Source organism: Pan paniscus, chromosome 18, assembly GCF_029289425.2.
Source record: "Pan paniscus chromosome 18, NHGRI_mPanPan1-v2.0_pri, whole genome shotgun sequence".
Lineage (NCBI taxonomy): Eukaryota > Metazoa > Chordata > Mammalia > Primates > Hominidae > Pan > Pan paniscus.
Genome location: NC_073267.2, coordinates 84,097,815 through 84,123,103, shown reverse-complemented (window position 1 = coordinate 84,123,103; position 25,289 = coordinate 84,097,815). Strand labels below are relative to the sequence as shown.

The window sequence follows — 25,289 nt, the reverse complement described above, 5'->3', positions numbered from 1 at the left end:
CCTGTAGTGAGTTTTGGAAAACGTACAAAGCCTGACTTACAATATGCCTGTTATCTGTGGCGTTTCATCTGGGGAACTTACTTTTCCTTGATAGGGTAAACTATTCTCATCCAGAGTATGTCCCTCAGTCTGTAAAAGTCCATGGTGCCCTACATCTATTAGGGGAGTGAGGAAGGGCAGTGGGCATTGGATCTGCTTCTTTGAAAGCCCCCACCTGTGTTTAGCTTCTGTTAGAGGCCTTTGAACCAGAGCAACTCCATCTTGAGTAGGCGCTGGGTAAAATGAGGCTGAGACCTACTGGGCTGTGTTCCCAGGCGGTTGAGACATTCTAAGTCACAGGATGAGATGAGAGGTCGGCACAAGCAGTAAAGAAGCCGCGGCCAAAACCCACCAAAACCAAGATGGTGATGCGAATGACCTCTGGTCGTCCTCACTGCTACACTCCCACCAGCGCCAAGACAGCTTACAAATGCCATGGCAACGCCAGAATGTTACCCTATATGGTCTAAAAAGGGGAGGCATGAATAATCCACCCCTTCTTTAGCATATGATCAATAAATAACCATAAAAATGAGCAACCAGCAGCCCTCGGGGCTGCTCTATGGAGTAGCCGTTGTTTTATTTCTTTACTTTTTTTTTTTTTTTTGAGAGGGAGTCTTGCTCTTGCTCTTGCTCAGGCTGGAGTGCAGTGGCGTGATCTCGGCTCACTGCAATCTCCTTCTCCTGGGTTCAAGCGATTCTCCTGCCTCAGCTTTCGAGTGGCTGGGACGACAGGTGCCCACCACCATGCTGGCTTTTTTTTTTTTTTGTACTTTTAATAGAGACGGGGTTTCACCACGATGGCCAGGGTGGTCTCGAACTCCTGTCCTCAGATGATCTGCCCGCCTTGGCCTCCCAAAGTGCTGGGATTATAGGCGTGAGCCACCGCGCCCAGCCCTATTCCTTTACTTTTTTTTTTGAGGTGGAGTCTCACACCTGGCCTCCAATATGTTTATTCATATTGCTGAAGCAGGGGATTGCTTGAGTCCAAGAGTTTGAGGTTGCAGTGAACCATGATCATAAGCTGTATTTCAGCGTGAGTGAGAGATTGAGACCTTGTCTCACAAAATAAAAGTTAAAAAGCCCTTATCTGGAGGTGAGAAAGCCAAATACAAAGGTCTTCTCAGTTGGTTCCCAATCTTCCCAGTCCAGCAGCCTCAGCATCAGCAGGGAGCTGGTTAGGCAAATTCTCGGCCGCCCCAACCTACTGAATTGGACACCCTGAAGATGGGGCTATCTGAATTTTAACAAGGCCTCCAGGTTTGCATGCTCAAGATTGAGAACCACTGGCAAAAGCAAACAATTTGAATCTGAAGTCAGCCCACCTGCATTTGAATACAGGCCCTGCCGCTTAATAACTGTGATTTAGAGCAAGTTAGTTACTTAACAGCTAGGTTGACCAATTGTCCGAGTTTGCCTGGCACTGTCCTGATTTCAGCATTGAAAGTATTACATTATCGCTGTGGCTCACGCCTATAATCCCAGCTTCTCAAGCTGTCCCTGTGGAATCCTCAATATCGGTACATTCATCCCTATCTAGCATCCCCTTCCTCCCTCGCCCGTCCTGCACCCTCAGAATTCATTCTCAGATCAGCTTCCCAGATTTTTGCCAATATCAATTAAAAAATTTTTTTAGCCAACCATGTACTGTGAGTAAGCCAATATCAATTAGCAAAATCTTTAGTTTCTTTTGGTGGTTCAGTATCTTCCCCCTGGAGTTTTTTGATGATTCAGTACCCTCCTAGATTTGGCCCCTGGGGCCTGTGGGGATGTGACCTGTTATTTAATTCTGGAGAAAATGAGGGGTAGGGCTTATAAGGAGACTCCTTCGGGGCAGGGTCATTACAGGGTGTGTTACATAGGGAAATGCTAGCTGCTGGCTAGCTCTCACTCTTGAAAGGTTCTTCCTCCCTCAACTGAAATGGGGAAGGGGGAACCCCGGCCGACTGAGGTCCTGACATCTTTAGCACATGGCTTCTTAGGTCACCCAGGGCATCCAGGTTACCAGCTTGGGAAACAGGAGATGTAGGTTGGAGGAAGAGGCTACAGCCCACCCTGGAAATAACTGCCATCCGTCCCACCCACATGGTTAGGCTTTGTGTCCCCACCCAGATCTCATCTCGAATTACAATCCCCACGGGTTGAGGGATGGACCAGGTGGAGGTACTTGCATCATGGGGGCAGTTTCCCCCATGCTGTGCTCGTGACAGTGAGTGAGTTCTCACGAGATCTGATGGTTTTAAAGCGTGGCAGTTCCTCTTTCTTGTGCTTACATCCTCGTAACCGTCCTGTGGAGAAGGTGTCTGCTTTCCCCTACCTCCATGGTTGTAAGTTTCCTGAAGCCTCCCCAGCCGTGTGGAACTGTGAGTCAATTAAACTTCTTTATAAGTTACCCAGTCTCGGTGTTTGTTTTTTTGAGATGGAGATTTGCTCTTGTTGCCCAGGTTGGAGTGCAATGGCGTGATCTCGGCTCTTTGCAACCTCTGCCTCTCGGGTTGAAGCTATTCTCCTGCCTCAGCCTCCCAAGTAGCTGGGATTACAGGCGTGAACCACCACACCCAGCTAGTTTTGTATTTTTAGTAGAGAGGGGGTTTCATTATGTTGGTCAGGCTGGTCTCGTGCTCCAAGCCTCAGGTGATCCGCCCACCTCGGCCTCCCAAAGTGCTGGGATTACAGGCATGAGCCACCGCACCCAACCTTGGATGTTTCTTTATAGCAGTGTAGAAACAGACTCAGCCGTCGCTGCAGGCCATACCTCAGCTACATAGAACACCTAACTGCCCGCCAGGGAGTTCCTGCTACTAGGATCTTCAGAGTGACAAAGAGGAAGCTTTGGCTGGCAAGGGTGGTGGGGAGGGGAGGGGCTAGGTACCTAAGGCTTCCCTATCTTTCCACACAGCCTAATTTTCATAGCCTCTGGTCTCCACATTTCACTGTTTCCCAAATAAAGACCTTTTAAGGTGTGGGTCCCCTTGGTCATTCTGTAACCATTGGATCAAGTTTTCAGTTTTTTTCTGCTCTCTCAGCTGCAAAATAACACATTCGAGTTTTGGTTTTTTTTTTTTTTTGGAGACAAAGTCTCACTCTGTCGCCCAGGCTGGAGTGCAGTGGTGTGATCTCAGCTCCCTGTAACCTCCGCCTCCTGGATATAAGCGATTCTCCTGCCTCAGCCTCCCAAGTACCTGGGATTACAGGCACCCGCCACCACACCTGGCTAATTTCTGTATTTTTAGTAGAGACGGGGTTTCGCCATTTTGGCCAGGCACACTCGGGTTTTCTAACCATACCTTGAGCCAAGAATTTGGATTCTGAGCTTGTCTTTTCATTTAAGCTATGTGGCGCTGTTAACATGACCGCCCTGCCCAGCAGATCTCGACTTCAGTGTAATCTTTATTCTCTTCTATGGCAGGAGCCATTAGGTCCCCCAAAGCCTTGCCTTTGATGGGTACTTTGTTCCCGGGGACAATGGGATTAGCTGTCTTGCCAGGGCGTGCCATGGGGCTGCTGGTGTCCTGTCCCTTCATACCGGCTGGATTTTCACTGTCCTCTGGCCACTTTCCAGCCTTCAATTGCTCCTGTTTCCTTTGGGGCTTCTTGCTCTGTCCAGTCCTGGTCCTATTTTTGTGAGAATCAAGGTTCTTAGTTTTAACCAACAGAAACTAATTCTGGCAACTCTAAGCAGAAAGGGACTTGGTCAGAGGTACTGGCTAGTTGCCAGGAGCTCGAAAGGGTCAGAAAATCAAATCGGGAAGAGGCCATTGGGCAAAGCTGGCCAGGTGAAGACCCCACAGGCTCTGCTGGCACAGAAGCTACAATTGGCACCACCGAAGTGGGACAGAAGCTGCCACCTGTGCAAGCTAGATGTAGTCGCTGCCGCTGTCACCATCAATTTTTGAGATGATGCTTCTTTCTGCCTGCCACTTTAATTCAAAGCGAAGGCCAGGTGCAGTGGCTCATGCCTGTAATGCCAGCACTTTGGGAGGCCAAGGCAAGAGGATCGCTTGAGGACGGGAGTTTGAGATCAGCCTGGGCAACAGGGTGAGACCCCGTGTAGCCAAAAAATACGAAAAAAATAGCTGGGCAGAAAGAAAATGGCTCATGCCTGTAATCCCAGCACTTCAGGAGGCCGAGGCGGGTGGATCACCTGAGGTCAGAAGTTTGAGATTAGACTGGCCAACACGGTGAAACACTGTCTCTACTAAAAATACAAAAAATTAGTCAGGTGTGGTGGCACACGCCTGTAATCCCAGCTACTCAGGAGACTGAGGTAGGAGAATCGCTTGAACCCGGGAGGTGGAGGTTGTAGTGAGCTGAGATTTCACCATTGCACTCCCCGCTGGGTGACAGAGCAAGACTAGTCTCAAAAAAAAAAAAAAATAGGGGCCACGTCGATGGAAGGACAAGAATAAAGAAACTGAGGCCGGGAATGGTGGCTCACTCCTGTAATTCCAGCACTTTGGGAGTCCGAGGTGGGTGGATCACCTGAGGTCGGGAGTTCGAGACCAGCCTGACCAACACGGAGAAACCCTGTCTCTACTAAAAATACAAAAATTAGCCAGGCATGTTGGTGCATGCCTGTAATCCCAGCTATTGGGGAGGCTGAGGCATGAGAATCACTTAAACCTGGGAGGCGGAGGTTGTGGTGAGCCGAGATCGCACCATTGCACTCTAGCCTGGGCAACAAGAGCGGAACTGTGGCTCAAAAAATAAATAAATAAATAAATAAAAAATAAAGACATTGGGCCAGGCACAGTGGCTCGTGCCTGTAATCCCAGCTCTTTGGAAGAATGAGGTAGGAGGATTGCTTGAGCCCAGGAGTCCGAGGGTGCAGTGATCATGTCATTAAACTCCCGCCTGAGTGACAGAGTGAGGAGCTGTCTCCCCACCCCCATCCCCCCAAAAAAGAAGGTAACTGGGCAAAGAAGTTATTTTTAGTAGAGACTGGCTTTCATCATATTGGCCAGGCTGGTCTTGAATTCCTGACGTCAGGTGATCCACCCACCTCGGCCTCCCAAAGCGCTGGGATTACAGGTGTGAGCCATGGTGCCCAACCTCCTCTTCTCATTTAATCCTCAAAATCATCTCACAAAGCAGGTGCTATTAATACCCGCATCTTACAGAACAGTTAACAGATGTGTCCAGGGCCGCATGGAGAACACCTTGAGAGAGCAATGAGATCTCGCTCTCCTGCCTCATGACTGATACACTGTTTCAAGAAGTTAGATGACATCACAGATACTCAGGGCACCCAGCTCCAGGCCTTACTGCCTTCGCACAAGGCCGCTCTCTACTAGCTTCACCCCTCATGGAATGCAATGGTCAATGAGGCCCTGGTCAGATCATGGGACTGACAAAGCCAGCACTTGTAGGCTGAGTCTCAGATCACGTGGCTTGTTTGTTTGTTTTTGGGAGATGGAGTTTCACTCGTGTTGCCCAGGCTGGAGTGGAATAGCACCGTCTCAGCTCACTGCAACCTCCGCCTCCTTGTTCAAGCAATTCTCCTGTCTCAGCCTCCCGAGTAGCTGGGACTACAGGTGCGTGCCACCATGCCTGGCTAGTTTTTGTATTTTTAGTAGAGATGGGGTTTCATCACATTGGTCGGGCTGGTTTCAACCTCCTGACCTCAGGTGATCCACCCACCTTGGCCTCCCAAAGTGCTGGGATTACAGGCGTGAGCCACTGTGCCCGGCTGGCTTTTTTTTTTTTTTTTTTTTTTTTTTTTTTTTGAGGAGTCGCACTCTGAAATCCAAGCTGGAGTGCAAAGATGTGATCTCCCACCATGCTAGTTGTGTTTGTTGTTGTTGTTTTTTCTTTAGTAGAGATGGAGTTTCTCCATGTTGGTGAGGCTGGTCTTGAGCTCCTGACCTCAGGTGATCCACCCACCTCGGCCTCCCAAAGTGCTAGGATTACAGGCGTGAGTCACCATGCCTGGCCTCAATTTCTTGAAAGACAAAGAAAAAAGACAAAAAGAAAAAGAGAAAGAAAAAGAAAATGAAAAAAGAAAAAGAGAAAGAGAACAAGAAAAAGAGAAAGAAAAAGAAAATGAAAAAAGAAAAAGAGAAAGAGAACAAGAAAAAGAGAAAGAAAGCTCCATGGGTTTAAAGGCAAGAGTCAGCTTCAAGGAGGGCTGGGAAGTCAGGTGATGCCACCACTGTGCTTCCCGCAGCCAGATCACCTGGTGGAGGTACGGTTGGTTTTGGGCCCCTCTCTCAGCACTTGCTACCAGAGAGGACAGCTCTACACCAGAGAGTGAGGGTGGGAACCTGCTCACTGCTGTCTGCTCAGGGCTGGGCATGAGGCAGGTGCTCAGTAGGGGTCTGGAGAATAAATGAACGAACCATCACGGGGCCAAGCACCTGGAAGCGGGCTGGACATGCTTGCTCTGGACTCCTGGCTCAGGAGTGGACTCCCCAGGTGGACTTCCTCCTGCATCGCCACAGCTGAGTGCATGGAGCATGGGTAGGGCAGCTAATGAGCAGGGTCATCATGAATGACAGCAGATGACACCAGGACAGGGGAGGTCAGTAGCCAGATGGGAAGAAAGCAGAATGAAACAGGTCGGCCGGGTGCAGTGGCTCATGCCTGTAATCCCAGCATTTCGGTAGGCCGAGGTAGGCAGATCACGAGGTCAGGAGATTGAGACCATCCTGGCTAACACGGTGAAACCCTGTCTCTGCTAAAAATACAAAAAATTAGCCAGACGTGGAGGCGGGTGCCTGTAGTCCCAGCTACTCGGGAGGCTGAGGCAGGAGAATGGCGTGAACCCGGGAGGCGGAGCTTGCAGTGAGCTGAGATCGCGCCACTGCACTCCAGCCTGGGCGACAGAGCGAGACAGTCTCAAAAAAAAAAAAAAAAAAAAAGTTCTGGCGGAGAGTGTGGGTGAGCACTACAGTACTGGAAAGATTCCATGCCTGGGAATCGTGCGTGGATTGATTACATCCCCACTTCTGGCAAAATGCTTCATGGCCTTGTGCAAGTTAACTTTGTCTCCCTGGGCCTCTGTTTACTCATCTGAGAAATGGGGTAAAGACATTTGCTCTTCTTAGGTCACAGGGCTCCTGTACACGATGTGAAAGGACTTTGGAAAGTATCCTTCACTGTGCAAACTTCTCTGAGAAGTGCTGCAGCTGTTTATCCTTAGACTGGAATGAGAAGGGGGAGATGTGACTTTTGTGACTTTCAGGGTGGGCCAGGTGTTGTAGGTGACAGGACAATCTCAGGCTGGTAGCAGTGGCTCATGCCTGTAATCCCAGCTCTTTGGGAGGCCGAGGTGGGTGGATCACTTGAGGTCAGGAGTTTGAGACCAGCCTGGATAACATGGTTAAACTCCGTCTCTACTAAAAATACAAAAATTAGCCAGGTTGGGGTGGTGTGTGCCCGGAGTCCCAGCTACCCAGGAGGGTGAGGCAGGAGAATCCTTGAACCCGGGTGGCGGAGGCTGCAGTGAGCCAAGATTGCTCCGCTGCACCCCAGCCTCAGCAACAGAGTGAAACTCCATCTCAAAAAAACAAAGACAATCTCAGATGTGCAGTTCACACCCTGGGGCTCCCCGTGGGATCAGGCTGAGGGTCACATTTAACTGAAATCTTCAGGAGTTCAGCGTTGGGGTAGATAGTCCCTGAGAAGCAGCTGAGAGGTAAAGCTTCCTCCGGGAAGTACTCACTTGCTCCTTGTTGATTTCATGGGGTCTCAGGTTTCAGGAGGAAAGTAAAGATGAAAAGCCCTTGCTCTGGCATCTTGGAGGACTTCTGGGTGACAGCCAGGAAGGGGAAGGCGTTTGGACTCGTTGCCCTCCCAGGCCTGGAGTCTGATTTTCCTGCTCTGTCTGGTTTTGGAGGTGGAGGCTGCGAAGCCGAAGCAGCACTGGTCCTGCCAGCTCCTCCCCTGCCCTCTGCTTCCCTGGCCTTGCACAGGGACAAGGAGCTCCAAAGAGCGGCTCTGTCCTGTCTCAGCCTGGGAGGGAAGAGGGAGGTGGCATAGATGGTTCCGCAAACAGTTCAGTACGTGCCAAAGGAGGGCCTGGGAAGCCCCAGGTCAGGAGAGGGTGCCTGCCTTTCCCGTGAAGGCCAGGGCTGAGCTGCTTCCTGCCAGCATCCAGTTTTGCTCAGAGCACCCAGAACGCCGTCTTGGAGGAACGGGGGCAGGCGCTGCCGCAGAACCCTGGAGCTCTGTCTCCTGCCTCCAGGGCTGGCCGCAGCTGCAAAGACCAGCTGGCAGGCGGAGGACTCAGGAAGACTCTCCCTGTGTTGGCCCTGCAGCCCCATGTCCCCTTCTCTGCTTCTTGGGAACAGGAGGCCTGTGTCTGCCTGTCCTGAGCATCTCAAAAGGAAATGCTATTCTAGGGATGATGAGAGGGAATCAGGGCCTGAGGCACTTGGAGGAACATTTGCTGAGCTCCCTGTGCAACAGCCCATTCCAAGGCCAAGGTTGCAAAGGTGCCTTAGATGCTGTCCCTAAACGGCCATCGAGGTTCCAAGCCTAGCAGGAAGGGCTCGAGTGGTGGGGCCACAGCAGAGACAAGGCCAAGCAGCCTGATTCTTGGGAGTGGAGGTTAATGAGCAGCGTTTGCACTTGGCTTTCTATAGGGTCAGGCTGTAGCGCAACATCCTGAGGTGCGTGGCTGCCCACAGGTGCTCAGCCAGCCCAGCCTCTGCCAAGGCAGACAGAGCCTGGGCTGGGAAGTGGGGGATCCCACTGCTTGGGGAGTCCCCTTTTCTTCTGCATAGTGGGGATGCCAGGAGCAGTGAACAAGCTCAGCAAAGAGTTCTCCAGCCCGACCCGAGGTTTCCTTCCTCCTGACTTTGTCACCTCACTGGGAGAATATACAGCTCTGTCTGAAACAAGTTTCCTGCGGGGCGCCCTGTGCAGGGGAAGCTCGGGCAGCCCAACCTACCAGATGGAAGGGAAAGATAGAGGCTGTGAGGTTCTCCTGGGCCTGTCTACAGCCTCTTCTACCTGGCTGCCCTTTGTTCAGAGTAAAGGATGCAGTTCCCAAGACATAAGCACCGCGGGCTTCAGAGTATGAAGGATCCTTCCAGGTCAGCCACTTTGGGCAACTGGTGAGCAAGGCGGGTGTGCAGGGCCAGCTACATCATTTGTGGGGCCTGGTACAGAATGAAAATGTGGGGCCCTTATTCAGAAGTTACTAAGAATTTTTTTTTTTTTTTTGAGATGGAGTCTCACTCTGTTACCCCGGCGGGAGTGCAGTGGCACGATCTTGGCTCACTGCAACCTCTGCCTCCTGGGTTCAAGTGATTCTCCTGCCTCAGCCTCCCGAGTAGGTGGGATTCCAGGTGCCCGCCACCACGTCTGGGTAATTTTTGTATTTTTAGTAGAGACAGGGTTTCTCCACCTGGCTGGTCTCGAACTCCTGACCTCAGGCGATCTACCTGCCTCGGCCTCCCAAAGTGGTAGGATTACAGGCATGTGCTAAAAATTTCAAGATGAGGACAGCAGAGCATAAATGAAACGCAGGACCCTTGCAAGTGGGCCCGTCTGGGTGTGACTGCATTTGGGGAGAAGGGGATGGGGTCCTGCCTGTCCCTGCAGTCACAGCATACCACCCATCCTGGGGCAGAGGAGCTTGGATTCAGGCCCTTGGTGCCCAGCGGTCCTGGCTCACAGACACCCCTTGTTCAGCAGCCAGGGGCTTCCTCACTGTGTCCCAGATGTCACTCTAAAGATTGCTTCAGAGGCTCCCTCCCTGAATCGTTGGAGGGACTCTGCCAGTTCCAATGACCAGCCAGCTGCCTTCAGGTCACAAAAGAATCTGGGGCTGGTCTGAGACCAGGTGTACCCCCAGACCCCATCTCTGTCCAGATCATGAGAGGGAGTCCAGGGTCCCCCGCCTCCCACAGTTGGGCTTCACTGCACAGCTGGAACTCAGTCAGGCCTGTTCCGGGAAGCAGGGCTGTGAGTGTGAGCGGTCCAGGACCTTGGCATTTTGAACAAAGAATTGAACAAAACCCACAAAGTAACATAGCAATGAAACATGGGAAGGAAGCAGTGAAAGCAGGAAGTTATGAAACAGATAAAGCACTCTGCAGGGCGGGAGTGGGCCTAAGCAAGCGGCTCAAGAGCCTGGTTACAAAGTTTCCTAGGTGTTTTGTTAGTTTGTTTTTGTATTTTATTTTTTATTATTATTATTTTTGAGAAGTCTCTTACCCAGGCTGGAGCGCAGTGGCATGATCTTGGCTCATTGCAATCTCCGCCTCCTGAGTTCAAGTGATTCTCTGGCCTCAGCCTCCCAAGTAGCTGGGATTACAGGTAAGCACCCACCACGCCCGGCTGATTTTCATATTTTTTGTAGAGATGGGGTTTCACCATGTTGGACAGGCTGGTCTTGAACTCCTGACCTCGTTAATCGGCCCACCTCGGCCTCCCAAAGTGCTGGGATTACAGGCACGAGCCATGGCACCCAGCCTCCTGGGTTTTAAGTACTGCTTTTGAGGTTCTATTGGCTACCGCTTATCTGGATGAAGGATTTGGTCTGTGGCTCATAAAAGGCTAATGTGAACTGGCGCCCTATGCAGATGAAGGGATGACCCATGCTTGGCCTGTGGCTAATCCAGGACACTCTCCCTTCCCATCTGAGATGTGGTGGAGACAGGAGGGTGATAGGGTGTCTCTATATTAAACACACACACACACACACACACACACACAAAGGCAGCCAGACTATGCACTGGGAACTGCCCTGGGAATCCCGTTGCATTCTCACAACAATCCCATTTCACAGATGAAGAAACCAAGGCACAGAAATATTCAGTAACGTGTCCAGGTGCGGTGGCTCACGCCTGTAATCCCAGTACTTTGGGAGGCTGAGGCAGGCAGATCACAAGGTCAGGAGTTCGAGACCATCCTGGCCAACATGGTGAAACCCCGTCTCTACTAAAAATAGAAAAATTAGCTGGGTGTGGTGGCAGGTGCCTGTAATTCCAGCTACTCAGGAAGCTGAGGCAGGAGAATTGCTTGAACCCGGGAGGCGGAGGTTGCAGTGAGCCGAGATCACACCACTGCACTCCAGCCTGGGTGACAGAGCAAAACTCCGTCTGAAGAAAAAAAAAAAAAAAAAAAAAAAAAAAAAGAAATACTAAGTAACTTGTCTGAGGCCACTTAGTTACCAAGACGTGGGAGCTGGGACTTGAACCCAGGCAGTCTGGCTGGATTCATGCCTGCAGCCTCTGCACTCCTGCTACTTACTGTGTGAGAAGCGCCTGTTCTGTGGAAGGTTGTGGGCTGAGATCTTTCCATGACTTCCACTCATTTACCCCCAAGGCTGTTCTTAAAGACGGGCATGACAGTTATGCCCATTTTACAGATTGGGGCCCTGAGGCTCACAAGGGCACGCCACTCACCCATTTCCACAAAGCTATAGCTCGTCAGCAGAGGGCAGAATTCGGCTGCCTCTCCCCTAGCTCGAAGGCTGTGATTGACACAGAGGTTTTTTTGTTGTTGTTGCTGTTGTTTGTTCCTTTTTCTTTTTTTTTTTTGAGACAGGGTCTTGCTCTGTCATCCCGGCTGGAGTGCAGTGGTGCGATCTCAGCTCACTGCAAACTCTGCCTCCAAGATGCAAATGATTCTCGTGCCTCAGCCTCCCAAGTAGCTGGAATTACAGGTGTGCACTACCATGCCCAGCTGTTTTTTGTAGAGATGGGGTTTCACCATGGTCTCTACTAAACCCTGTCTCTACTAAAAATACAAAAATTACCCAGGCGTGGTGGCACATGCCTGTAGTCCCAGCTACTCAAGAGGCTGAGGCAGGAGAATCACTTGAACCTGGGAGGTGGAGGTTGCAGTGACCCAAAATCATGCACTCTAGCCTGGGGTCTCGCTTTTGCCCAGGTTAAAGTTCAGTGGCACAATCATAGTGGCTCACTGCAGCCTCAAACTCCTGGGCTGAAGGGAATCCTCCCACCTCAGCCTCCCAAGTAGCTAGGACTATAGGCATGTGCCATCATGGCGAGTTAATTTTTTGTGTGTTTTTATCATCTCGAGACAGAGTCTTGCTGTGTTGCTCAGGCTGGACTGCAATGGCGTGATGTTGGCTCACCGCAACCTCCACCTCCTGGGTTCAAGCGATTCTCCTGCCTCAGCCTCCCGAGTAGCTGGGATTACAGATGAGTGCCAGCATGCCTGGCTAATTTTGTATTTTTAGTAGAGACAGGGTTTCGCCATGTTGGTCAGGCTGCTCTCGAACTCCTGACCTCGTGATCCACCTGCCTCGGCCTCTCAAAGTGTTGGGATTACAGGCAGGAGCCACTGAGCCTGGCCTGGTGAGCTAATTTTTAAATTTGTTATAGAGACAAGAGAGACAAGAGTCTCTCTTATGTTGCCCAGGCTGGTCTCGACCCCCTGGCCTCAAGTGATCCTCCCACCTCAGCCTCCCAAAGTGCTGGGATTACAGATGGGTGTCACCGCACCTGGCCTCTGAGGAGGGTTTCATTATAAACCTGCCCTGAAGGGAGGGAATCCAATTTTACGAGAGGGTGTAGCCTGGTGAGGCCTGGATGACCTCCGCAGGCAGGGGCTTGTGCCTGGGCTGAGGCCTAAGGGACAATGGGCAGACATGAAGTTGCCCCAGGCAGAGGGTACAGTGTGGGCAAAGTCAGGAAGTGGCAGGGCTTGGATCACTCCAGGAAGAGAGAGGAGTCACGTGTCACAGGCGCTCGAGACCCAGAGAGTGAGGCAGGCAGGCAGGCAGGCAGGGACCAAGCTTGGGCACAGCCAGGAAGGCAGGACAGGGCATGGTGGGGCCAATGGAATCATTACCCAAGACGGGCATTTTCAGGGAAACAGCTTAGATAAGGCCAGGTGTACAGTAGCTCCCACCTGTGATCCCAGCATTTGGGGAGGCTGAGGTAGGAGGACTGCTTGAGCCTGGGAGTTCGAGACCAGCCTAGGCAACATAGCGAGACCCCATATCCACAAAAAATTTAAAAAAGGAGTTTGTGTTCCTGTAGTAGCAGACTTGGGAGGTTGAGGTGGCAGTATCACTTGAGCCCGGGAGTTCAAGGCTAAAGTGAGCTGATTGAGCCATTGCACTGCAGCCTGAGCGACAGAGAGATACGCTGTCTCAAAGGAAATACAAATTTAAAAACCAGCCGGGCATGCTGGCGTGTGCCTGTAGTCTCAGCTACTTGGGACACTGAAGTGGGAGGATCGCTTGAGCCCAGGAGTTCGAGGCTGCCGTGAGCTATGATTGTGCCTCTGCACTCCAGCCTGGGCGACACAGAAAGACCCTGTCTCTTAAAAAAAAAAAAAAAAAAAAACTTAGATAAGAGGATGCTGTGCCTCCCTGGGGGTCTTCAGTCACCCATGGTCCTGGCAAGAGAGGAGGGCCAGGAGAGAGCTTCACCCACCTGCTGTCCTGCCCATGTGACATCCGCAGGTGCTGCCATGGCCACGACTGTTGTTACACTCGAGCTCAGGAGGCCGGCTGCAGCCCCAAGACAGAGCGCTACTCCTGGCAGTGCGTCAATCAGAGCGTCCTGTGCGGTGAGTCCCCAGCAGCACCATGCCACCCGCCCCGAGTATCCCCTGGGCACCCTGGCATAGCCAGATGACTTCCGTGCCCCTGTTGCAATAACCACTGCTTCCATGTCTCTATAGACCACCCCTTGGGTATACCTCATGTAAGTGATATTTATTTTATTTATTTTTTGAGTCAGAGTCTCGCTCTGTCACCCAGGCTAGAGTGTGCTGATGTGATCTTGGCTCACTACAACCTCTGCCTCCTGGGTTCAAGCGATTCTCATGCCTCAGCCTCCCAAGTGGCTAGGACTACAGGCATGCACCATCACGCCCAGCTAATTTTTGTATTTTTTTCAGTAGAGGTGGGGTTTCACCAAGTTGGCCGGGCTGGTCTCAAACTCCCCACCTCAAGTGCTCTGCCCTCCTCGGCCTCCCAAAGTGCTGGGATTACAGGCATGAGCCGTGGTGTCTGGCCCTAATGTGAGTGATCTTTAACACTGAGCACTTGAAAAAGAAAACCCTGAAGAAACCTAATTATTTGATGTCTGGACGACAAGGAAGAAGATAGAAATGGCATCAGATAATAAACAGTGTAAATGTTTATCAGAAAGGGGCTGGTGGTCGGGACGAGTAGGAGGATCGCTTGAGTCCAGGAGAGCATCTCTACAAAAAAGTTAAAGGATTTTTTAACATTGGCCAGGCGTGGTGGCACACATCTGCGATCCCAGCTACTTGGGAGGCTGAGGCAGGAGGATTGCTTGAAGCCCAGGAGGTTGAGGCTGCAGTGAGCTGTGATCAAGCCACTGCACTCCAGCCTGGGTGACACAGCAAAATCCAGTCTCAAAAAATGATAATAATATTTTACATAACCAACCACTTCTAAAAATTTAAAAAAACCCCTATGATTAAAAACCTCAAGTCCCTCAGGCAATCATACCAGATATCGAAACAAAGCAATAACATAAGGACTGCAGTATTTTATTTTTATATTATTTATTTATTCTTTGTTAGTTTGCTTTTGGAGTGTGGGTTTTGTTTTGTTTTGTTCATTTTTTTATTTTGTTCTACTCAGTTTTATTCTTATTGCTCAGGTTTGAGTGCAATGGCCTGTTCTCAGCTTACTCAACCTCCGCCTCTTGGGTTCGGGTGATGATGGTTTCACCTCAGCGGCCTTCCACCTCTTGGGTTTGGGTGATGATGGTTTCACCTCAGCGGCCCTCCGCCTCTTGGGTTCGGGTGATGAAGGTTCCACGTCAGCGGCCCTCCGCCTCTTGGGTTCGGGTGATGATGGTTTCACCTTAGCGGCACTCCGCCTCTTGGGTTTGGGTGATGATGGTTTCACCTCAGCGGCCCTCCGCCTCCTGGGTTCGGGTGATGATGGTTTCACCTCAGCGGCCCTCCGCCTCTTGGGTTCGGGTGATGAAGGTTGCACGTCAGCGGCCCTCCGCCTCTTGGGTTTGGGTGATGATGGTTTCACCTCAGCGGCCCTCCGCCTCTTGGGTTTGGGTGATGATGGTTTCACCTCAGCGGCCCTCCGCCTCTTGGGTTTGGGTGATGATGGTTTCACCTCAGCGGCCCTCCGCCTCTTGGGTTTGGCTGATGATGGTTCCACGTCAGCGGCCCTCCGCCTCTTGGGTTTGGGTGATGATGGTTGCACCTCCGCGGCCCTCCGCCTCTTGGGTTTGGGTGATGATGGTTTCACCTCAGCGGCCCTCCGCCTCTTGGGTTCGGGTGATGAAGGTTCCACGTCAGCGGCCCTCCGCCTCTTGGGTTTGGGTGATGATGGTTTCACCTCAGCGGCCCTCCGCCTCTTGGGTTTGGGTGAGGACGGTTTCACCTCAGCGGCCATCCGCCTCTTGGGTTTGGGTGATGACGGTTTCACCTCAGCGGCCCTCCGCCTCTTGGGTTCGGGAGATGATGGTTTAACCTCAGCGGCCTTCCACCTCTTGGGTTCGGGTGATGATGGTTTCACCTCAGCGGCCCTCCGCCTCTTGGGTTTGGGTGATGATGGTTTCACCTCAGCGGCCCTCCGCCTCTTGGGTTTCGGTGATGATGGTTTCACCTCAGCGGCCCTCCGCCTCTTGGCTTTGGGTGATGATGCTTTCACCTCAGCGGCCGTCCGCCTCTTGGGTTCGGGTGATGATGGTTTCACCTCAGCGGCCCTCCGCCTCGGGTTCGGGTGATGATGGTTGCACCTCAGCAGACCTCCGCCTCTTGGGTTCGGGTGATGAAGGTTCCACGTCAGCGGCCCTCCGCCTCTTGGGTTTGGGTGATGATGGTTGCACCTCCGCGGTCCTCCGCCTCTTGGGTTTGGGTGATGATGGTTTCACCTCAGCGGCCCTCCGCCTCTTGGGTTTGGGTGATGATGGTTTCACCTCAGCGGCCCTCCGCCTCTTGGGTTCGGGTGATGAAGGTTCCACGTCAGCGGCCCTCCGCCTCTTCGGTTTGGGTGATGATGATTTCACCTCAGCGGCCCTCCGCCTCTCGGGTTTGGGTGATGATGGTTTCACCTCAGCGGCCCTCCGCCTCTTGGGTTCGGGTGATGAAGGTTCCACGTCAGCGGCCCTCCGCCTCTTGGGTTTGGGTGATGATGGTTTCAACTCAGCGATCCTCCGCCTCTTGGGTTTGGCTGATGATGGTTTCACTTCAGCGGCCCTCCGCCTCTTCGGTTTGGGTGATGATGGTTTCACCTCAGCGAACCTCCTCCTCTTGGGTTTCGGTGATGATGGTTTCACCTCAGCGGCCCTCCGTCTCTCGGGTTTCGGTGATGATGGTTTCACCTCAGCGGCCCTTCGCCTCTTGGGTTTGGGTGATGATGGTTTCAACTCAGCGATCCTCCGCCTCTTGGGTTTGGCTGATGATGGTTTCACTTCAGCGGCCCTCCGCCTCTTGGGTTTGGGTGATGACGGTTTCACCTCAGTGGCCCTCCGCCTCTTGGGTTTGGGTGATGATGGTTTCACCTCAGCGATCCTAGTCCTCTTTGGTTTCGTTGATGATGGTTTCACCTCAGCGGCCGTCCGCCTCTTGGGTTCGGGTGATAAAGTTTCCACGTCAGCGGTCCTCTGCCTCTTGGGTTTGGGTGATGATGGTTTCACCTCAGTGGCCCTCCGCCTCTTGGGTTTCGGTGATGATGGTTTCACCTCAGCGGCCCTCTGCTTCTTCGGTTTGGGTGATGATGGTTTCACCTCAGCGGCCCTCCGCCTCTTGAGTTCGGGTGATGATGGTTGCACCTCAGCGGCCCTCCACCTCTTGGGTTTGGGTGATGATGGTTTCACCTCAGCGGCCCTCCGCCTCTTGGGTTTAGGTGATGATGGTTTCACCTCAGCGGCCCTCTGCTTCTTCGGTTTGGGTGATGATGGTTTCACCTCAGCGGCCCTCCGCCGCTTGGGTTTGGGTGATGATGGTTTCAACTCAGCGGCCCTCCACCTCTTGGGTTTGGCTGATGATGGTTTCACTTCAGCGGCCCTCCGCCTCTTGGGTTTGGGTGATGATGATTTCACCTCAGCGACCCTCCGCCTCTTGGGTTTGGGTGATGATGGTTTCACCTCAGCGGCCCTCCGCCTCTTGGGTTCGGGTGATAAAGGTTCCACGTCAGCGGCCCTCTGCCTCTTGGGTTTGGGTGATGATGGTTTCAACTCAGTGATCCTCCGCCTCTTGGGTTTGGCTGATGATGGTTTCACTTCAGCGGCCCTCCGCCTCTTGGGTTTGGGTGATGACGGTTTCACCTCAGTGGCCCTCCGCCTCTTCGGTTTGGGTGATGATGGTTTCACCTCAGCGATCCTCCTCCTCTTGGGTTTCGGTGATGATGGTTTCACCTCAGCGGCCCTCCGCCTCTTGGGTTCGGGTGATAAAGTTTCCACGTCAGCGGTCCTCTGCCTCTTGGGTTTGGGTGATGATGGTTTCACCTCAGCGGCCGTCCGCCTCTTGGGTTTGGGTGATGACGGTTTCACCTCAGCGGCCCTCCGCCTCTTGGGTTCGGGCGATGATGGTTTAACCTCAGCGGCCTTCCACCTCTTGGGTTCGGGTGATGATGGTTTCACCTCAGCGGCCCTCCGCCTCTTGGGTTCGGGTGATGATGGTTTCACCTCAGCGGCCCTCCGCCTCTTGGGTTTGGGTGATGATGGCTTCACCTCAGCGGCCCTCCGCCTCTTGGGTTTGGGTGAGGATGGTTTCACCTCAGCGGCCCTCCGCCTCTTGGGTTTGGGTGATGATGGTTTCACCTCAGCGGCCCTCCGCCTCTTGGGTTTGGGTGATGATGGTTTCACCTCAGCGGCCCTCCGCCTCTTGGGTTCGGGTGATGAAGTTTCCACGTCAGCGGCCCTCCGCCTCTTGGGTTCGGGTGATGATGGCTTCACCTCAGCGGCCCTCCGCCTCTTGGGTTTCAGTGATGATGCTTTCACCTCAGCGGCCCTCCGCCTCTTGGGTTTCGGTGATGATGGTTTCACCTCAGCGGCCCTCCGCCTCTTGGGTTTGGGTGATGATGGTTTCACCTCAGTGGCCCTCCGCCTCTTGGGTTTGGGTGAGGATGGTTTCACCTCAGCGGCCCTCTGCCTCTTGGGTTTGGGTGAGGATGGTTTCACCTCAGCGGCCATCCGCCTCTTGGGTTTGGGTGATGATGGTTTCACCTCAGCGGCCCTCTGCCTCTTGGGTTTGGGTGAGGATGGTTTCACCTCAGCGGCCCTCCGCCTCTTGGGTTTGGGTGATGACGGTTTCACCTCAGCGGCCCTCCGCCTCTTGGGCTTGGGTGATGATGGTTTCACCTCAGCGGCCCTCCGCCTCTTGGGTTTGGGTGAGGATGGTTTCACCTCAGCGGTCCTCCGCCTCTTGGGTTTGGGTGATGATGGTTTCACCTCAGCGGCCCTCCGCCTCTTGGGTTTGGGTGATGATGGTTTCACCTCAGCGGCCCTCCGCCTCTTGGGTTCGGGTGATGAAGGTTCCACGTCAGCAGCCCTCCGCCTCTTGGGTTTGGCTGATGATGATTTCACCTCAGCGGCCCTCCGCCTCTCGGGTTTGGGTGATGATGGTTTCACCTCAGCGGCCCTCCGCCTCTTGGGTTCGGGTGATGAAGGTTCCACGTCAGCGGCCCTCCGCCTCTTGGGTTTGGGTGATGATGGTTTCAACTCAGCGATCCTCCGCCTCTTGGGTTTGGCTGATGATGGTTTCACTTCAGCGGCCCTCCGCCTCTTGGGTTAGGGTGATGACGGTTTCACCTCAGTGGCCCTCCGCCTCTTCGGTTTGGGTGATGATGGTTTCACCTCAGTGATCCTCCTCCTCTTGGGTTTCGGTGATGATGGTTTCACCTCAGCGGCCCTCCGCCTCTTGGGTTCGGGTGATAAAGTTTCCACGTCAGCGGTCCTCTGCCTCTTGGGTTTGGGTGATGATGGTTTCACCTCAGCGGCCGTCCGCCTCTTGGGTTTGGGTGATGACGGTTTCACCTCAGCGGCCCTCCGCCTCTTGGGTTCGGGCGATGATGGTTTAACCTCAGCGGCCTTCCACCTCTTGGGTTCGGGTGATGATGGTTTCACCTCAGCGGCCCTCCGCCTCTTGGGTTCGGGTGATGATGGTTTCACCTCAGCGGCCCTCCGCCTCTTGGGTTTGGGTGATGATGGTTTCACCTCAGCGGCCCTCCGCCTCTTGGGTTCGGGTGATGAAGTTTCCACGTCAGCGGCCCTCCGCCTCTTGGGTTCGGGTGATGATGGTTTCACCTCAGCGGCCCTCCGCCTCTTGGGTTTCGGTGATGATGCTTTCACCTCAGCGGCCCTCCGCCTCTTGGGTTTCGGTGATGATGGTTTCACCTCAGCGGCCCTCCGCCTCTTGGGTTTGGGTGATGATGGTTTCACCTCAGTGGCCCTCCGCCTCTTGGGTTTGGGTGATGATGGTTTCACCTCAGCGGCCCTCTGCCTCTTGGGTTTGGGTGAGGATGGTTTCATCTCAGCGGCCCTCCGCCTCTTGGGTTTGGGTGATGATGGTTTCACCTCAGCGGCCCTCCGCCTCTTGGGTTTGGGTGAGGATGGTTTCACCTCAGCGGCCCTCCGCCTCTTGGTTTTGGGTGATGACGGTTTCACCTCAGCGGCCCTCCGCCTCTTGGGTTTGGGTGATGATGGTTTCACCTCAGCGGCCCTCTGCCTCTTGGGTTTGGGTGAGGATGGTTTCACCTCAGCGGCCCTCCGCCTCCTGGGTTTGGGTGATGACGGTTTCACCTCAGCGGCCCTCCGCCTCTTGGCTTTGGGTGATGATGCTTTCACCTCAGCGGCCCTCCGCCTCTTGGGTTCGGGTGATGATGGTTTCACCTCAGCGGCCCTCCGCCTCGGGTTCGGGTGATGATGGTTGCACCTCAGCGGACCTCCGCCTCTTGGGTTCGGGTGATGAAGGTTCCACGTCAGCGGCCCTCCGCCTCTTGGGTTTGGGTGATGATGGTTGCACCTCCGCGGTCCTCCGCCTCTTGGGTTTGGGTGATGATGGTTTCACCTCAGCGGCCCTCCGCCTCTTGGGTTTGGGTGATGATGGTTTCACCTCAGCGGCCCTCCGCCTCTTGGGTTCGGGTGATGAAGCTTCCACGTCAGCAGCCCTCCGCCTCTTCGGTTTGGGTGATGATGATTTCACCTCAGCGGCCCTCCGTCTCTCGGGTTTCGGTGATGATGGTTTCACCTCAGCGGCCCTTCGCCTCTTGGGTTTGGGTGATGATGGTTTCAACTCAGCGATCCTCCGCCTCTTGGGTTTGGCTGATGATGGTTTCACTTCAGCGGCCCTCCGCCTCTTGGGTTTGGGTGATGACGGTTTCACCTCAGTGGCCCTCCGCCTCTTGGGTTTGGGTGATGATGGTTTCACCTCAGCGATCCTAGTCCTCTTTGGTTTCGTTGATGATGGTTTCACCTCAGCGGCCGTCCGCCTCTTGGGTTCGGGTGATAAAGTTTTCACGTCAGCGGTCCTCTGCCTCTTGGGTTTGGGTGATGATGGTTTCACCTCAGTGGCCCTCCGCCTCTTGGGTTTCGGTGATGATGGTTTCACCTCAGCGGCCCTCTGCTTCTTCGGTTTGGGTGATGATGGTTTCACCTCAGCGGCCCTCCGCCTCTTGAGTTCGGGTGATGATGGTTGCACCTCAGTGGCCCTCCGCCTCTTGGGTTTGGGTGATGATGGTTTCACCTCAGCGGCCCTCCGCCTCTTGGGTTTGGGTGATGATGGTTTCACTTCAGCGGCCCTCCGCCTCTTGGGTTCGGGTGATGAAGTTTCCACGTCAGCGGCCCTCCGCCTCTTGGGTTCGGGTGATGATGGTTTCACCTCAGCGGCCCTCCGCCTCTTGGGTTTCGGTGATGATGCTTTCACCTCAGCGGCCCTCCGCCTCTTGGGTTCGGGTGATGATGGTTTCACCTCAGCGGCCCTCCGCCTCTTGGGTTTGGGTGATGACGGTTTCACCTCAGCGGCCCTCCGCCTCTTGGGTTTGGGTGATGATGGTTTCACCTCAGCGGCCCTCCGCCTCTTGGGTTTGGGTGATGATGGTTTCACCTCAGCGGCCCTCCGCCTCTTGGGTTCGGGTGATGAAGGTTCCACGTCAGCAGCCCTCCGCCTCTTGGGTTTGGCTGATGATGATTTCACCTCAGCGGCCCTCCGCCTCTCGGGTTTGGGTGATGATGGTTTCACCTCAGCGGCCCTCCGCCTCTTGTGTTCGGGTGATGAAGGTTCCACGTCAGCGGCCCTCCGCCTCTTGGGTTTGGGTGATGATGGTTTCAACTCAGCGATCCTCCGCCTCTTGGGTTTGGCTGATGATGGTTTCACTTCAGCGGCCCTCCGCCTCTTGGGTTAGGGTGATGACGGTTTCACCTCAGTGGCCCTCCGCCTCTTCGGTTTGGGTGATGATGGTTTCACCTCAGTGATCCTCCTCCTCTTGGGTTTCGGTGATGATGGTTTCACCTCAGCGGCCCTCCGCCTCTTGGGTTCGGGTGATAAAGTTTCCACGTCAGCGGTCCTCTGCCTCTTGGGTTTGGGTGATGATGGTTTCACCTCAGCGGCCGTCCGCCTCTTGGGTTTGGGTGATGACGGTTTCACCTCAGCGGCCCTCCGCCTCTTGGGTTCGGGCGATGATGGTTTAACCTCAGCGGCCTTCCACCTCTTGGGTTCGGGTGATGATGGTTTCACCTCAGCGGCCCTCCGCCTCTTGGGTTCGGGTGATGATGGTTTCACCTCAGCGGCCCTCCGCCTCTTGGGTTTGGGTGATGATGGTTTCACCTCAGCGGCCCTCCGCCTCTTGGGTTCGGGTGATGAAGTTTCCACGTCAGCGGCCCTCCGCCTCTTGGGTTCGGGTGATGATGGTTTCACCTCAGCGGCCCTCCGCCTCTTGGGTTTCGGTGATGATGCTTTCACCTCAGCGGCCCTCCGCCTCTTGGGTTTCGGTGATGATGGTTTCACCTCAGCGGCCCTCCGCCTCTTGGGTTTGGGTGATGATGGTTTCACCTCAGTGGCCCTCCGCCTCTTGGGTTTGGGTGATGATGGTTTCACCTCAGCGGCCCTCTGCCTCTTGGGTTTGGGTGAGGATGGTTTCATCTCAGCGGCCCTCCGCCTCTTGGGTTTGGGTGATGATGGTTTCACCTCAGCGGCCCTCCGCCTCTTGGGTTTGGGTGAGGATGGTTTCACCTCAGCGGCCCTCCGCCTCTTGGTTTTGGGTGATGACGGTTTCACCTCAGCGGCCCTCCGCCTCTTGGGTTTGGGTGATGATGGTTTCACCTCAGCGGCCCTCTGCCTCTTGGGTTTGGGTGAGGATGGTTTCACCTCAGCGGCCCTCCGCCTCCTGGGTTTGGGTGATGACGGTTTCACCTCAGCGGCCCTCCGCCTCTTGGCTTTGGGTGATGATGCTTTCACCTCAGCGGCCCTCCGCCTCTTGGGTTCGGGTGATGATGGTTTCACCTCAGCGGCCCTCCGCCTCGGGTTCGGGTGATGATGGTTGCACCTCAGCGGACCTCCGCCTCTTGGGTTCGGGTGATGAAGGTTCCACGTCAGCGGCCCTCCGCCTCTTGGGTTTGGGTGATGATGGTTGCACCTCCGCGGTCCTCCGCCTCTTGGGTTTGGGTGATGATGGTTTCACCTCAGCGGCCCTCCGCCTCTTGGGTTTGGGTGATGATGGTTTCACCTCAGCGGCCCTCCGCCTCTTGGGTTCGGGTGATGAAGCTTCCACGTCAGCAGCCCTCCGCCTCTTCGGTTTGGGTGATGATGATTTCACCTCAGCGGCCCTCCGTCTCTCGGGTTTCGGTGATGATGGTTTCACCTCAGCGGCCCTTCGCCTCTTGGGTTTGGGTGATGATGGTTTCAACTCAGCGATCCTCCGCCTCTTGGGTTTGGCTGATGATGGTTTCACTTCAGCGGCCCTCCGCCTCTTGGGTTTGGGTGATGACGGTTTCACCTCAGTGGCCCTCCGCCTCTTGGGTTTGGGTGATGATGGTTTCACCTCAGCGATCCTAGTCCTCTTTGGTTTCGTTGATGATGGTTTCACCTCAGCGGCCGTCCGCCTCTTGGGTTCGGGTGATAAAGTTTTCACGTCAGCGGTCCTCTGCCTCTTGGGTTTGGGTGATGATGGTTTCACCTCAGTGGCCCTCCGCCTCTTGGGTTTCGGTGATGATGGTTTCACCTCAGCGGCCCTCTGCTTCTTCGGTTTGGGTGATGATGGTTTCACCTCAGCGGCCCTCCGCCTCTTGAGTTCGGGTGATGATGGTTGCACCTCAGCGGCCCTCCACCTCTTGGGTTTGGGTGATGATGGTTTCACCTCAGCGGCCCTCCGCCTCTTGGGTTTAGGTGATGATGGTTTCACCTCAGCGGCCCTCTGCTTCTTCGGTTTGGGTGATGATGGTTTCACCTCAGCGGCCCTCCGCCTCTTGGGTTTGGGTGATGATGGTTTCAACTCAGCGGCCCTCCACCTCTTGGGTTTGGCTGATGATGGTTTCACTTCAGCGGCCCTCCGCCTCTTGGGTTTGGGTGATGATGATTTCACCTCAGCGACCCTCCGCCTCTTGGGTTTGGGTGATGATGGTTTCACCTCAGCGGCCCTCCGCCTCTTGGGTTCGGGTGATAAAGGTTCCACGTCAGCGGCCCTCTGCCTCTTGGGTTTGGGTGATGATGGTTTCAACTCAGTGATCCTCCGCCTCTTGGGTTTGGCTGATGATGGTTTCACTTCAGCGGCCCTCCGCCTCTTGGGTTTGGGTGATGACGGTTTCACCTCAGTGGCCCTCCGCCTCTTCGGTTTGGGTGATGATGGTTTCACCTCAGCGATCCTCCTCCTCTTGGGTTTCGGTGATGATGGTTTCACCTCAGCGGCCCTCCGCCTCTTGGGTTCGGGTGATAAAGTTTCCACGTCAGCGGTCCTCTGCCTCTTGGGTTTGGGTGATGATGGTTTCACCTCAGTGGCCGTCCGCCTCTTGGGTTTGGGTGATGACGGTTTCACCTCAGCGGCCCTCCGCCTCTTGGGTTCGGGCGATGATGGTTTAACCTCAGCGGCCTTCCACCTCTTGGGTTCGGGTGATGATGGTTTCACCTCAGCGGCCCTCCGCCTCTTGGGTTCGGGTGATGATGGTTTCACCTCAGCGGAGCTCCGCCTCTTGGGTTCGGGTGATGATGGTTTCACCTCAGCGGCCCTCCGCCTCTTGGGTTTGGGTGAGGATGGTTTCACCTCAGCGGCCCTCCGCCTCTTGGGTTTGGGTGATGATGGTTTCACCTCAGCGGCCCTCCGCCTCTTGGGTTTGGGTGATGATGGTTTCACTTCAGCGGCCCTCCGCCTCTTGGGTTCGGGTGATGAAGTTTCCACGTCAGCGGCCCTCCGCCTCTTGGGTTCGGGTGATGATGGTTTCACCTCAGCGGCCCTCCGCCTCTTGGGTTTCGGTGATGATGCTTTCACCTCAGCGGCCCTCCGCCTCTTGGGTTCGGGTGATGATGGTTTCACCTCAGCGGCCCTCCGCCTCTTGGGTTTGGGTGATGACGGTTTCACCTCAGCGGCCCTCCGCCTCTTGGGTTTGGGTGATGATGGTTTCACCTCAGCGGCCCTCCGCCTCTTGGGTTTGGGTGATGATGGTTTCACCTCAGCGGCCCTCCGCCTCTTGGGTTCGGGTGATGAAGGTTCCACGTCAGCAGCCCTCCGCCTCTTCGGTTTGGGTGATGATGATTTCACCTCAGCGGCCCTCCGCCTCTCAGGTTTGGGTGATGATGGTTTCACCTCAGCGGCCCTCCGCCTCTTGGGTTCGGGTGATGAAGGTTCCACGTCAGCGGCCCTCCGCCTCTTGGGTTTGGGTGATGATGGTTTCAACTCAGCGATCCTCCGCCTCTTGGGTTTGGCTGATGATGGTTTCACTTCAGCGGCCCTCCGCCTCTTGGGTTTGGGTGATGACGGTTTCACCTCAGTGGCCCTCCGCCTCTTCGCTTTGGGTGATGATGGTTTCACCTCAGTGATCCTCCTCCTCTTGGGTTTCGGTGATGATGGTTTCACCTCAGCGGCCCTCCGCCTCTTGGGTTCGGGTGATAAAGTTTCCACGTCAGCGGTCCTCTGCCTCTTGGGTTTGGGTGATGATGGTTTCACCTCAGCGGCCCTCCGCCTCTTGGGTTCGGGTGATGATGGTTTCACCTCAGCGGCCCTCCGCCTCTTGGGTTCGGGTGATGATGGTTTCACCTCAGCGGCCCTCTGCCTCTTGGGTTTGGGTGAGGATGGTTTCACCTCAGCGGCCCTCCGCCTCTTGGGTTTGGGTGATGACGGTTTCACCTCAGCGACCCTCCGCCTCTTGGGTTTGGGTGATGATGGTTTCACC

The 25,289-nt window shown here is 54.5% G+C and overlaps 3 protein-coding genes across 5 annotated transcripts in view; all 3 read right to left on the bottom strand.

The window, feature by feature from the left end:
• Window positions 1-15,649: 15,649 nt before the first annotated feature.
• LOC134729312 (serine/arginine repetitive matrix protein 1-like) lies at window positions 15,650-20,762 on the bottom strand. 3 transcript variants are annotated; one of them, XM_063597753.1, is made up of 3 exons: window positions 20,656-20,762; window positions 19,038-20,340; window positions 15,650-18,902 (listed from the first exon to the last, which is right to left on the bottom strand). In XM_063597753.1, the coding sequence occupies exon 3, from the start codon at window positions 18,102-18,104 to the stop codon at window positions 15,666-15,668; it is 2,439 nt and encodes an 812-aa protein (XP_063453823.1). In that variant the 5' UTR covers window positions 18,105-18,902; window positions 19,038-20,340; window positions 20,656-20,762; the 3' UTR covers window positions 15,650-15,665. The 3 variants fall into 3 exon arrangements, with proteins under 3 accessions (XP_063453823.1, XP_063453824.1, XP_063453822.1); XM_063597754.1 differs by having other exon boundaries at window positions 20,566-20,694; XM_063597752.1 differs by lacking the exon at window positions 20,656-20,762 and adding an exon at window positions 20,431-20,501.
• Window positions 19,804-22,050, bottom strand: LOC134729384 (nuclear pore complex-interacting protein family member B13-like). The gene is made up of 3 exons (XM_063598092.1): window positions 22,022-22,050; window positions 21,752-21,798; window positions 19,804-20,699 (listed from the first exon to the last, which is right to left on the bottom strand). Exons 1-3 carry the CDS (start codon window positions 22,048-22,050, stop codon window positions 19,804-19,806), a joined length of 972 nt encoding a protein of 323 aa, XP_063454162.1.
• NPIPB15 (nuclear pore complex interacting protein family member B15) overlaps window positions 21,040-25,289 on the bottom strand; it is a 31,247-nt gene continuing 26,997 nt past the window's right edge. Inside the window, exon 9 of the mRNA XM_063598091.1 lies at window positions 21,040-24,803. Coding sequence (XP_063454161.1) covers window positions 22,412-24,803 — 2,392 coding nt within the window. The 3' untranslated portion in view covers window positions 21,040-22,411. The remainder of the gene's footprint in view (window positions 24,804-25,289) is intronic.

Coding starts and splice junctions, on each gene's coding strand:
- LOC134729312 (XM_063597753.1), bottom strand. CDS start 18,104: ATGGCCGCTGAGGTGAAACCATCCTCACCCAAACCCAAGAGGCAGAGG.
- LOC134729384 (XM_063598092.1), bottom strand. CDS start 22,050: ATGAAACCATCCTCACCCAAACCCAAGAG. Junction 21,799..22,021: donor TCCTCACCCAAACCCAAGAG/GCAGAGGGCCGC, acceptor CCCGAACCCAAG/AGGCGGAGGGCCGCTGACGT. Junction 20,700..21,751: donor TCATCACCCGAACCCAAGAG/GCGGAGGGCCGC, acceptor GGGCCGCTGAAG/TGAAACCATCATCACCCAAA.